At 40.6% G+C, this 13,784-nt stretch overlaps 1 protein-coding gene across 9 annotated transcripts in view; it reads right to left on the bottom strand.

The window, feature by feature from the left end:
- Positions 1-13,784, bottom strand: part of UNC79 (unc-79 homolog, NALCN channel complex subunit) — a 274,446-nt gene that overhangs the window by 80,271 nt on the left and 180,391 nt on the right. For 6 of the 9 annotated variants that reach the window (XM_027957343.3, XM_042235396.2, XM_042235395.2 and 3 more), the window contains 4 exons: positions 10,074-10,256; positions 9,349-9,511; positions 6,675-6,824; positions 4,876-6,093 (listed from right to left, as the gene is read on the bottom strand). In XM_027957343.3, coding sequence (XP_027813144.2) covers positions 4,876-6,093; positions 6,675-6,824; positions 9,349-9,511; positions 10,074-10,256 — 1,714 coding nt within the window. The remainder of the gene's footprint in view (positions 1-4,875; positions 6,094-6,674; positions 6,825-9,348; positions 9,512-10,073; positions 10,257-13,784) is intronic. The other 3 variants (XM_042235397.2, XM_042235399.2, XM_042235400.2) reach the window with 1 other exon arrangement.

Below are 13,784 nucleotides of genomic sequence, written 5' to 3'. Positions count from 1 at the left end.
TTCCAGCCTTCAAAGGTCCCAGGAGGAGGCTGGCCACCCAGTCCAGCTTAGGTTAGCTGATCCACAGATACTCAATAGCCCTTGAATTGAAGAAATGCTTATTGTTAAATGTTGCTGGTATCTGCATGATTATTTGTTACACAGCATTATTGCAGCAGCAGGTACCTAATGGAATTGCCTCAGCACACAGAAAATATGGAAAACCATTAGACTAGATGAGATTGCCACCACTAGATGAGATCACCAACACCAGTGTAGACAGAACTGAGAAAAGAACCAAGGACAAAGACCCTAGGCGATTCCCTCATTAGGGTGATAAGGAGGAATTGAAAAAACAGATTGAGAAGGAATGACCACTGAATATGCAGAAAACCAAGTGTATCCAAAAGCCAAGTGAAATGAGAGTGAGAAACTCTGTGAATTACTGAGTCAGAAGTTAATATCTAAGAACTGACCACTGGATTTAGCAGTGGAGGCCACAGGTGACCTTGACAAGTGACATTTGACTGAACTCTGGAAGCTTCATAGGAATTAAACTGGAGATAGTGATATTATAGATAGCTCCTTTAAAAGTATTGCTAAAACCTAGAGGGTATTATGGGACTTCCCTGGGGGCTCAGATGGTAAAGGGTCTACCTGCAATGCAGGAGACTGGGATTCAATCCCTGGGTGGGGAAGATCCCCTGGAGAAATAAATGGCAACCCACTGCAGTATTCTTGCCTGAAGAATTCCATGGACAGAGGAGCCTGGAGGGCTACAGTCCATGGGGTTGCAAAGAGTCGGACACGACTGAGCAACTTTCACTCACGCTGACTCAGAGAGTATTATGCTAAGTGAAGTAAATCAGACAGAGAAAAACAAATACTATATGATTTCACCTATATGTGGATTCCTAAAAACAAAACAAATGAACAAATAAGGCAGAAACAGGTTCACAGATACAGGGAACAAACTGGTGGTTGCCAGAGAGGAGGGGGATGGAGGTATGGGCAAAATAAGTAAAGAGGATTAAGAGGCACAGACTTCAGTGATAAAATGAGTCACAGGATTATATACAGAATAGGGAATATAGTCAACAATGTTGTTTTACTGTAAATGGTGACAGACGGTAACTAAACTTATCATGGTGATCATTTTGTAAAGTACTATATAAATGTCAAATTGCTATGTTGTACACCTGAAATTAATATAATATTGTGTATCAATTTTACTTTAGTAGGAAAAGGGGGGAAAGTTTTGCTAAAAAGGAGGAAGCAAAATGAAATAACAATTGGGAGAATTGGGATCAGGAGTTTTTATTAAGAGAGATAAATGAGATAGATGATGTTTGTAATTCTCAAGTCAAATGTATCTTAGAAAAAACTAAGGGAAGAGCAACAGGGGAGAATTTCCAGGCCTACATTCTTGAGTAAGTAAGAGAGATGGAATTGTGTCCACATGCGGAAAGGCTGACTTCAGACCAAAACACAGTTCACCTATAGCTAGGAAGGCCAGGTGTTTGAGTGCAGACGACAGAAGGGAGGCAGATAATGGTGGAGGAAGACGTGGAAATCTCTCCTGATTAGGTCAAATAGGAAGAGACATCGAAAGCTTGAAAGGAAAAGTAGCTATGAAATAGTCAGGAGGATGGAAACGTAAATGGACGAGGGATATATGGTGCGATTGCCGAGTAGCTTGAAGGACCTAGTTGATGCTTGTAGTCATGAATTTAAAATAAGATCAGTCAATACTGTTACATGTTTTTCTCCAGTCACACTCATCTGACAGGTACAGGTGCTGGTAGATGGAAAGACAGATTTGACAAGGGTTGTGTTTAGCCAAGTAAGTCTGAAAAAAGCAAAGGTCAGGGATGATAGAGGCAGGGAGGGATTATAATAATCAACTCGAGAAGAAAAGACATGAAGTAGGGGAAGGATAGTGAAAGGCAACAGGATCGATACAGTGCTATCCAGAGAGAGAGGAAATGACAATGAGAGAATGGGAGACATTGGACTGACATCATGGACAGTCTGTAGCTACTGATAATAACAAGTTCTGTGATATGAGCATGGGAATGAGCAACGGTGGAAGATGAAAAACAGTCTCTGGAGAAGATGAATTCAAGGAGCTGAGAAGCCAGAGTGTCAGAAGATACTGTACTAAGACTCTGTAGTATCTGTACTAATATTGAAATCAATGAGAATTAAGACAGGAATAGTTTAGAAAAGAGTAAAAATGAGCCCAGTGTTAAAATTGTCAATCAATGAGAAAGTCAGGGGTAAATAATGTGAGATTCAGAGCTGAGTGTTTTTAGAGACACCGTGGAAATAGTCGGAAAGGGGAAATGATGAGCAAGGAAGGTGTCCACACCTTGGCCCTAGCCTAAGGACACAGTATCTTCAGGGAAGAGCTGGACTTTCATTTGACTAGGAAGGTAAAGGAAACAGCAGAGACAGCATACCATGGATTTTGCTCATGAAGCACGATGCATTTCTGATGGAGGAAAAGTTTCAGGAGTTGGGATAAGATGGAAGAAAGGTGCTGGACAGGACATGAGCAAGGCCTCATGGAAACTGGAGTGAGATATAAAACGGGAGATCTGGGGCTTCTTGCAGGGACTGACATGAACAGAGGGAAAGTACACAATGCCAGGAGACCTGATAGCTTCAAGGTGATTTACAATGGGAAGCCTGTGAGTCTGGTCTCCCTTGACTACCACTGATAGAGGCAAGAAGGTCTGGGGGAGCCTGAGTCTTACTCTGAGCACGGGAGCCTCCTTCCAACCCCCAGCAAGGAAGGGGTGATCTGTATGTTTGTGGCACATGGGACACTATACAGATATAAAATTATTATGATAGTGTAATCTATACTATGAAAACTCTAAATATATGTCATCATAATTGTCAGATACTTTCCTTCTTATTCTGGTAACAAATATATTAATATAATACCAATCTCCTCCCTGGCAGCCTGGGGAACAATCTGACCTAAGGATGAATAAAGAAGGCAATACACAGACATATGGAAACAAACATAAGGTAACCTATATACAACCTATATATCATATATACCCACTGAGGAGACCTCATATAGTTTCTTATATACCCACCCTATAGACCTTAAATGGTTTCTTATATACCCATCTATATAGACTTTATGTGTTTAATCACTCAGTTGTGTCCAACTCTTTGCGACTCCACGGACTGTAGCCTGCCAGGCTCCTCTGTCCATGGGGGTTCTCCAGGCAAGAATACTGGAGTGGGTTGCCATGCCCTCATAGACCTTATGCTGATGCTGCTAAGTCGCTTCAGTCTTGTCCGACTCTGTGCAACCCCATAGACGGCAGCCCACCAGGCTCCGCCACCCTGGATTCTCCAGGCAAGAACACTGGAGTGGGTTGCTATTTCCTTCTCCAATGCATGAAAGTGAAAGTGAAGTCCCTCAGTCATGTCCGACTCTTCGCGACCCCATGGACTGCAGCCTACCAGGCTCCTCCACCCATGGGATTTTCCAGGCAAGAGTACTGGAGTGGGGTGCCATTGCCTTCTCTGAGATTATAAGGTTCATTATATATCCCCCTATAGACCTCCATAGTTTCTATAACAGGTCAGTGCTTTCCTCCATCTACATGCAAAAATTTTCTTGGCTCCAAATAACAAAAAGGTGTCCCAGTTTCCTTAGAAACACTCTTAAACTTTCTTGTTATCATGAGAATCTTTTTCTTCCCCCACTGCCTTACTGGAGCATGACCTTTTCCAACTACATTCATGTTCATTCAACAGATTTTTACAGGGCACCTTTGAGATTACACAGCTCTGTCTTATGAGGCAGAGAACTGCTGGAAACCTCAGGAAATGCCTGAAACAAATAAAAAGGCTGAGCTGATTCTCTTGGGAGCTGCTTTTATTGTGGAGTAGAGAGAGAAGTGATGTATGACCCAGAGCAGGGCACATCACCTCCTCAGTGTCAGTGTCCTCTTGTAGGAAAAGAGGGGGATTAGAGGTCCCCAAGATTTTTGTCAGTGCCCAATGTCTTTCAGTTTATGAATCTACTAAAATAATCATCCCAGACCAATTCCTTTTTTTTTTTCTGAAGATTCCCATTCTATTTTTTTGAAGATATGAGCTGAGAAATGAAGAAACATTCTGATCAGTATTATGATAACAGAGCAGAGGACTGTGTTTTAGGATGAGGTGGACTATCAGCTTGTCACTTTTTCAAGTTAATCCCTCTTAGAATCAGTGCCTCCAGGAAACACAAGTCGTGACATTTGAGGCAGGAAGTTCTTGTTTTCTGGCAGCTTCACCATCAACTGGTGACCATGGATTAGAGGGATGTAACTGGGCTCATTTTGGTTCCCAGGGGCACACCACGCCTGCCAGGCTGCTGATATTTGGTTAGAATATGTAATCATCTATGGACCCTAAACGATTATACAATCAATTCTCAACCATTCCAAGTATTCTTTGCTTTATTTTACCCCTTCCTGTTTGTTCCTCCTTTGGTCTGTATCATAATTCACTGAAGTATATAGCAAGGAAAAAAAGAAAGCAAAAAGAGTTCAATTAATGACTTTTGTTGTTTGAGGAAAACAAAAGTGATATCTGGAATGTCTTGATATTAATTTATCATTGCCTTTTGTTGCCAAGGGTGATCAAGAATTAACTGGAGAGTTGAGGAACAACCAATATCAAAACATTTATGGAGCCAACAGAACCACATCTGAATCCAACACGCTGCAGTAAGCAGGAAGGGTTCAGAGTGATAATGAAGCAATGATAAAGTCATCCCCTGACATTTTAAGGCTGAGAGTCTGATGCATACAGTGCCAAGACCCTCATAAGTAAGAGGCACACACTTGAACACAGGCTGGGAGAAAAGAAGGAGGCGCTCACCTGGATCTTTCTGATCACCCAGTTTGTCTAGAATGTTGAAGGAAATGTCAAGGTACTCTCTCTGGATGGCACTGACTGCAATCTTCCTCTGTTTCCTCTGCCGGGGGACAATCTGAATCTTAAATTCCGACTCCTCGGCTCCCTCCTCCTCTGCCTTCCTCTCGGGGTTCTGTTCTGTGTCTGATTCAGCGATGGCATCAGGCTTCTCACCCTCCATTGGGTTCTCCAAATCTTCAGGGACCTTGAGGAGGACAGTTTTTGCCCCTGAACTTGGCATCAGCCCACCAGGCTTCTCCTCCTCGGTGCTGGGCTCAGCGTTATCGTCCAGAGACGACTCAGGGAGAGCAAACGACTTCTGAAGGAGGTCTCGTTTTTGCTTCAGCGTGAGCGGGCTGCCACAGGAAAACTCTTGCAGCTCCTCGGGCTTGACTAACTCTTCAGAGTCTGTGGGGTCTTCCAGCGCTATGAGAGAGGTGTCCTTGTCACCTGCGGACTGGTTATTTCCTGAGTCCTTAGAAGAAAAGTCTTTGGAACAATCCTCCACGCTTACTTGCACAAGGGGCGTTGTACTGAGGCTGAGGACAGAGGGGTGTCTGGGGACAGAGGGAGAAGAGGCAGCATTCTGCCCAGAGGCACCCTCATTCCCTTGGTCCACGGCCTCCTCTTCATCACTCTCTACTATTCGCAGAGGGGGAAGAGGTTCAAACACAAGAGAGTCGCTATCCGACGTTGAGAGCATAGAGCGTTTCTCAGGCCCAGATGTTGAATCTGAGGACAAGTCAATCAGATCTAAATCCTCTTTGGGGGCAGGCTTTATTGGGGAATCAACTTTCACTTCAAATGCCTCCATGCAATTTAACCTAACTTCTGGTATCACCGGCCTCCGAGATTCCTGGAAACCTTCCACAGCTAGGTTCTCGGGGATGTCAGCATTGTCGGGTCTTGTGGCAGAATTCTGTCTAGATCGTCCATGGTCATGCTGTCTTTGCATAAAATAAGCAGCTTGGACAGAAGGCTTGTCTATGTCACATCGGTCTATGCAGGACTTCCTACGGTGCTCGTCTAATGTAAATAAGAGGGAGTCTGCATTTCCTATATCAAGAGATTTTTGTTTTAAAGAGCGCAGCTTTTTTTTCTGAATGCTTTCTTCTCTCACACAGTGTAGGATGTTGTCTTGTAATGCACTCGTGTCTCTATATTCAGCCAGTTCTATTTCACCTGATTAAAACAGAAAAAGCTAGTACTATTTTACTTGGAGATTTCAACTTTCTTTTCCCCTCATACTTGGGCACACAATTGGCATCGATAATAATCACAACCCCAGCTCCACCAAAAGGGAAAACTGACTTTCTGGCCAAGTTTTCATCAGGTTCATTCTAATTTCAAAACCAGAAAACTTTGGAATGAAAGAACCCACAAATGGCAGTGTAAGATCTTATTTCTAAAATCAGGCTTCAGGATAATCCCTCAGCTCTATTCATTTGTGTGCTGGAGAGGGGATCGCTTTTGGCTGAGGTCGATCTAGAAAACTGTATTCAAATTGTGTGGAAGGGAAGCAAACATTTTGCAACAAATCAAATCAAGCAATGGCCCTCTATGACAATCATGATGTTAGTGATGTATCTGTCAATTCACGTATATATATAAGTGTGTATATATATATACCGGTTATGCATACATATATATAAAATCAACAGTATTAAAATGTGTAGTAACATAATAAAATTAAGATTTCACCCCAAACAAATGGTAGAGTACAACATTTCTGCATAAAATTACTAAGAGGAAAAAATTCATACTTCTCTGAACATTCATCTCAACCGGCTGATATTTCACCATTTTGCTGCCGCCTATCCTTTTCAATCTTGCAAAAAAAGTTTGAGACTCTTTATTGCAGGGTCCAGTAGGTGTATCATGAATATCAGATTCATCAAAAACACTATCTTCTTCTAATTGGGGAGAGAAAGTCAAAATTACACTTAAGAGGTTATTCTCTCTTAGGCTGTGTCTACACAAGCATTTCAACAAAAGCATCATGGAACACAGTCTGGGGTGGTTCCTACACCAGCCCAAGTCTAGCCCAGCTGGGCCTTTCATTCAGGTGTCAAATTATTCATAAGTTGAGCAGAACAAACTGGTATAAGTTTGCCCCTCAATTTCAGTGTCACAAAGGGCAGCATTTTCAAAAGAGGCATCTCAATATTCTAATAGAGCCTTCATGGGGAACTCTTTCAATGCACTTAACAAGCAGATAACCAATACACGTCAGGAATCTGGGACACTCCTGAAACGTGCCTGCTTTGGGTGAATTTTCAGGCTAATTTGGCAAAAGAAAATTAAACACAATGAGTAGATCTTGCGCCTTCCACAAATACATGCCTTCCTGGGATCTGAGAACTGGCATAGACACAGCCTAACAGTACATGCACCTTATACTTTGTCAATGCAAAATACTGTACTCTACACTTGATAATGAAACACACGACACACAGAAAAAGCTTAGAAAAGCCACTGGTCATCTCAAAAGCTTCACAAATGATTATGGACTGAAAGAGTAAACAAAGGAAAAAGAAAACAGAAAATAACATCTCCCCACTGAAGTAAGACTCTTCTCTAGTTTGCCATGGGCAGCTTTTATGAATCCCAGAAAGAATCTTTGACTGTTATGGTCCTGAGGCTCCATAAACAAACTGGTCACTTAGAGTCCTAGCAAGCTTGTTTCTGTGTCATTTTCTACCCCCATTTGGCCACTTTTAAATCAAAGAGAAACCCCAAAACACATTAATGAGGAAAATGTTGTTATATTGCAACCCACAAAATTCCCTTAATAAATTTTCTTCTTTCATCCTTTGAAAAGGTCAAAGCCATGTACAAAACAGCAAGAGAAGAGGCTACAAAAATGCATTAACACCACAGTGAATGGAATTAACCTACTATTCAAGTTCAACATCATTGAAATCACGGTATTTGGCCTATATTTATATCTACCTGTATGACAAAATGAGGTTCAGGTGTGATTGTGATTATTTAAGATTCTCTGAGTATAAGGGGAGTACAAGCTTAGAGTTAAGTTTTAAGGACTGATTCTGTCTTAAAACACAAGATTCTGTAAGTAAATGAAATTTGAACAGCAGATGCTGGACAAAGTAATCAAAATAATCTTTTTGGTCAAATGAAAAAATATAAGCATTAATGATCAAAATGGATACAAAACTCCCAGTGAACTTCCGCGATGATGAGGAAGCCTGTCAATATAATGTTCTGTTTTATTTATTTCATTTTGAAAAATACTCTCCTTTGAAAAATACAGCTTTTTTGGAGCAAGAGTTATGCAACTCCCCTCACATAACTTTGTATCAATGATAATTCTCAAAATGAATTGAATGAGAGCGACAGGAAGACTTCAGCATGGCTCCTCTCACCCAGAAATGTTCATCTGGGATTGGCCCAGGTACTGAGCCCACACTGATGACATCTATAGTTTAACTGAGTCTGTCCAATTTCCCAGAAACTAGGACCTAAGATGGTAGACAAGATATTCTTCAGGAAGGATCTGAATGGTATCAGAACTTAAAGAACTTTCTCTCAGTCCCATCTCTGGCCAACCTAGAGTCTTGAACTTTGGGTAATAAATGAACAATAGAACACTGGCTCCAATCCATCCTATTCAGACATCTGCAGAACAGTTCTACTAAAAAGGAATCTGTGAACACTACTAAGAGTCATGGGGCACTGGGCTTTCTCCCAGGACTGGATGAGGTGATGTCATCTTTCATGAGTCTAGTCACCCTGCAACAGACACTAAAAACACACATCTTGGCTCTGCAGTTCTCACCTGAAAATATCCAGGCTGGAAGTTTACTCTAGCTAAAGTTTCATTCTGCTGCCTCCTTTGCAGAAAAGCTATCAATACAAAAAACTGTTGATACTAGAAATAATTTAAACCTATGCAAAATATTTTATTTCAGTGGCCTTAAATTAATTCTTATTGAATAAGGAGGCTAAGAAAGACCACTTCAACACATATAGACTCCATTCAAATCTAATCACAAGGTCAGAAGCACACCAGAGTTGGATAGGATCATGGCACCACTGAGTACCAACCAAAAATCATTTCACGGCCCAAAGCAAGATGTTTCCAACACAAAGAAAAAGGCTTACAAAGTCTCCTTAACCAGACAGCAGACAATTTTTCTTTTCTTTTCTTTTTTTTTTTTTTTTGCAAAACATGATTTCTCATGAAAGGGGATTTAGAAGCATATCAATTATTTCTCTTTAGTGCTCATTTTTAAAAAGGAAAGCAACAACATTCATGGGAAATTTGGAGAATCAATGAAGCAGTAGGTCATTTTTTTTTTTTTAACTCCAGAATAGTACCTGGGGGTGCTCTTCTACAGTCTAAAGAAAACATTGTCCAGAAATGTATCACGTATGCAAGCTGAGTTTGGGATAGAAGTGAGATATGTAAAGTACCTTTTTCTTTTTCGCTGTATCTGCTTATGTTACTGTTGTCACTGTACAAAGGTCCTGCCGTGGCATGGGGCTTGCAGCTATGATACTGTGCATTGAGTGTATTGACTGTTATGTGAATCAGATGCAGAAGGACCTTGCTGATATCACAGTCTCGGTATGGATACTGCTCAATGAAATGGAGGGAGAAAAATATAAACAGTTATTTTCAAGGGTAAGTCTTTCCACTTGATCTTGCTAGCTATTTTTCTCAGTCTCTTCTGGGTAAGCAGAAATGTCAATTCTTACCATGGTCTTATTTGAACAAGGGATTGTATCCCCATCCTCTTGCACCAAATTATGGATGGCAATGCATGCCAGTTTGTAAGTTTTAATTCATTTCAAGAAAATGAGCTGGCATAAATATAATATAGGAGTATAATTTTAAATAGTTTTCTTGTTTTCTGATATAATAACTAATACATAGATAAAATATGAGGTTCTGAGCATAAACAGAGATTATGGATCCATGTTCATAGTATTTGGCTTTAAACATTTTAGAGTATATACTGGCATGGTCTACATTTCTATTTTCATCCCAAAAGTTCTTCACTTCTGAATCCTAATTGTACATCATGAATCTTCCAAAGGTCAAATTACTATCTTACAAAATTTTGAGTTTAGATCTCTTAAATGTTCTCTCTAAAGGAATTGTTCCACCCAAAAAAAGATTGACTACAGCAACTCACCTTGTAAAGAATGACAAGCAAGGCCTTCAACCACATCTGCCGGATGTGAGGCTTTAGGGACCAGAGGGAACAACGAGGTGGCTGTTGGAAATAATGCCGGAGTTGAGGACAAGAGCAGTATTTGAGCACCTGAACCACCAAGGGAAGAAGGTGTTTTCCCAAATTAATGTTATAGTCCATAACCTGAAACAGGAAAAAAATTTAACAACTGAAGGAAAACTATAAAGAACATTTATAAGCCAAAAGAAAACTTTGAACCATCAAAATGTGAGCAAAATATTTAACATGTATCTCACAAAATATTATTAATAATGGCCAGTATCCATAAAGGGACAAAAGTCCAATCTCACAAGAAATTTAAAAACTTGTAACTTCATTTTATCTACTTAATTGTCTAATTATTTATCTACTTAATTATACACTGAAAATAAATTTCCTCTTTGAAAATGTCCTATTAAACTATTGTGTGCATGCTAAGTTGCTTCAGTCGTGTCCAACTCTTTGAGAGTCCATGAACTGTAGCCAGCCAGGCTCTTCCATCCATGGGATTTTCCAGGCAAGAATACTGGAGCAGGTTGCCATGCTCTCCTGCAGGGGATCTTCCCAACCCAGCACACAGGTAGATTCTTTACCACTAGGCCACCTGGGAAGTCATATTAAATTATTACCTAGAATCAATGAAAGCATGTAGAGTTGGTAATTATGTGGGGAAACAGGCATTCTCAGACATGACTGGCAAGAGTATTTCTCGAATGTTTCAGGAGAGCAATTTAGCAACGTATATTCAGAAGCAGGAAAAAGCACATAGCCTCTAAATAGCAATTAAATACATCCTAAGGAAATAAATCAGGCATTTCCAGATGTATGCATAAAGATAACCAGCATTATAGCCATTCCAAATTGCGAATGACCTCCATATTCAACAATACAGAATTAGTAAAACAAAAGATTGTTTATATAATAACAGAATACTCTATAGACATTAAATGGAATACTGTACAAATTTATTTACATGATACAAGCTTCATAACAAATTTTAGGCTTAAAAGAGACATGGAATTTCCCAGGCAAGTATACTGGAGTGAGTTGCAATTTCCTTCTCCAGGGGATCTTTTTGACCAGGGATCAAACCCAGGTCTCCTGCATTGCAGGAGATTCTTTACCAACTGAGCCACCAGGGAAGCCCAGACATAAGTATGTATATACATATATATGCATATACATGTACACATGCAGGCACATATGTATATCAGTATGTATAAATGATCCCATTATTATAAAAAATATGTGCACATATACACATAGTTGAGGACAAGAGCAATTCAGCAACATGTATTCAGAAGCAGGAAAAAGCACATAGCTTTTATTAGAGTTTCTCTGTAGCTCAAATGGTAAAGAATCTGCCTGCAATGCAGGAGCCCTGGGCTCAATCCCTGGGTTGGGAAATTCCCCTGGAGAAGGGAATGGCTAGCCTCTCTAGTATTCTTACCTGGAGAATTTCATGGACAAAGAAACCCAACAGGCTACAGTCCATGGGGTCACAAAGAGTCGGACATGACTGAGCGACTAACACTACTACTACTAATGACCTCGAAACATGAGTTACAGAATGTGCTAGGGGAGGGCAGCCTAGATTTTTATCCTACCACACAGATGGTAAATTGAAAGCTAACTATACATGTACACACCTATGTATGTGTGCATGTATATAGGAAGGGATGTAAACCTGGAGCCATCAACATATACCAAAATGTTAGTAACTTATTTTGTCATGGGTTTCCTGGAGATTTACATTTTAATTTTTTTGCTTATAGTTTGAAAATAAATATACATAATGTGAATATAGAAAGAGAGAAGTGAGGGAGGAAGGGTAGTGAAGTTTGCTATTTGAAGTGGTGTCTTCTGTCTCTATCACAGACAGGTGAGTATATTAGTGATGATTCATCTAGTTATCAGCACCAGCAAGAGACACGCATATTGCTCCCACATTGCTTCTCTGTGTTCACTATATTAACGATCTGTTTGAGCTAAATGGTAACAGCTACGATCATGAGTTCTTTCCATGCGACAGGCACTGATGAAGGTGATATTCAATATGTTGTCTCTAGTCTTTCCCCCAAAAATCTATTACCAATGAGCAATGAAGCAAGGATGCTTAAGGCCATAACAGTTTTAATAACAGTGGCAGAGCTGAAATTCATATCCATTTCTCTCTAGCCCCAAGTTCTACACCCTTTGCAGATTAGGGCAGCCATTTGGAAAGTTAGATTTGTAGCACTAGTCAAATTAGGCATATATATATATCTCAAGTGTGAAAGGCACTCAGTCATGTCTGACTCTTTGTGACCCATGGACTAGAGCCCTCCAGACTCCTCCATCCATGGGATTCTCCAGGCAACACTACTGGAATGGGTAGCCATTTCCTTCTCCAGAGCATCTGAGGGATGCCCAGGGATTGAGCCTGGGTCTCCTGCATTTCAGACAGATTCTTTACCTTCTGAGCCACCTGGGAAGTCCATGTATATCCGATGGTCTATTAATTCTATTCCTGGATTCATATTCCAAAAGAATTCTCACATTGTTGAATAAGGCTGCATGTACAGAATGGTTGGGGTTTCCCTGATAGCTCAGACAGTAAAGAATCTGCCTGCAATGCAGGAGACCCCAGTTCGATTCCTGGGTCAGGAAGATCCCCTGGAGGAGGGAATGGCTACCCATTCCAGTATTTTTGCCTGGAGAATTCCATGGACAGAGGAGCCTGGTGGGCTACATTCCATGGGGTTGCAGAGTCAGACACGACTGAGCAACTAGCACTTGACTGTACAGAATGGTTACTGCTGATCTGCATGAAAGCATGAAGAGTTGGGGGCAATATGAGTGTCCATTACTGGGAATGGATAGTTAAATCATGAGAAATATACACCATGGTATATAACACAGCAGTTAGGAGTAGCAAAGAAACATGAAAAATGCCAATGATGATAATATGATATGAAGTATGTTGAATGATTAACTCAAGTCTCCACTTGAAACCAAAAAAGAGAAAGGATTTAAAAAAAAAAAAACCTACAAACAAAAACTCCACACTCCTTTACTATTTAATGGATAGAGTTTCACTTGAGGATGATGAAAAAGTTTTAGAGATGAAAGTGGTGATGGTTACATAAGAATGTGAATATACTTACTGCAACTGAATACTATATTTGAAAAATGACTGAAATGCTAAGTTTTGGACTTCCTGGTGGTCTAGTGGTTAAGAATCTGTCTGCCAATGCAGGGGACACAGGTTCGATCCCTGGCCCAGGAAGATCTCACATGTCATGGAGTGGCTAAGCCCGTGTGCCACAACTACTGAGCTCATGCTCTAGAGCCTGTGCCCAGGCTCTAGAGCAGTGCCGTGCACTGCAACAAATAGCAGCCCTGGCTCACCACAACTAGAGAAATCCTGCATACAGCAATGTAGCCAAGAATAAATAAATAATTTTTTTTAAATTCTTAAGTGTTAAGTTTTATGTATACTCTCCTCCCCACCCCCTGTAAATCCCCAACTCTCTTTAAGTTATCAGGCTACTGATGTCTTCTATACACCCCTAGGCTTCCGTGGTGTTTCAGAAGGTAAAGAATCCATGTGCAATGCAGGAGACACAGGTTCAATCCCTGGGTAGGGAAGATTCCCCTGGAGAAGTAAATGGCTACTATGGACAGAGAAGC

The sequence above is a fragment of the Ovis aries genome, chromosome 18 (genome assembly GCF_016772045.2).
Source record: "Ovis aries strain OAR_USU_Benz2616 breed Rambouillet chromosome 18, ARS-UI_Ramb_v3.0, whole genome shotgun sequence".
Classification (NCBI taxonomy): domain Eukaryota; kingdom Metazoa; phylum Chordata; class Mammalia; order Artiodactyla; family Bovidae; genus Ovis; species Ovis aries.
The sequence above is the reverse complement of the archived record's forward strand: the minus strand, read 5'-3'. Positions and strand labels throughout refer to the sequence as shown.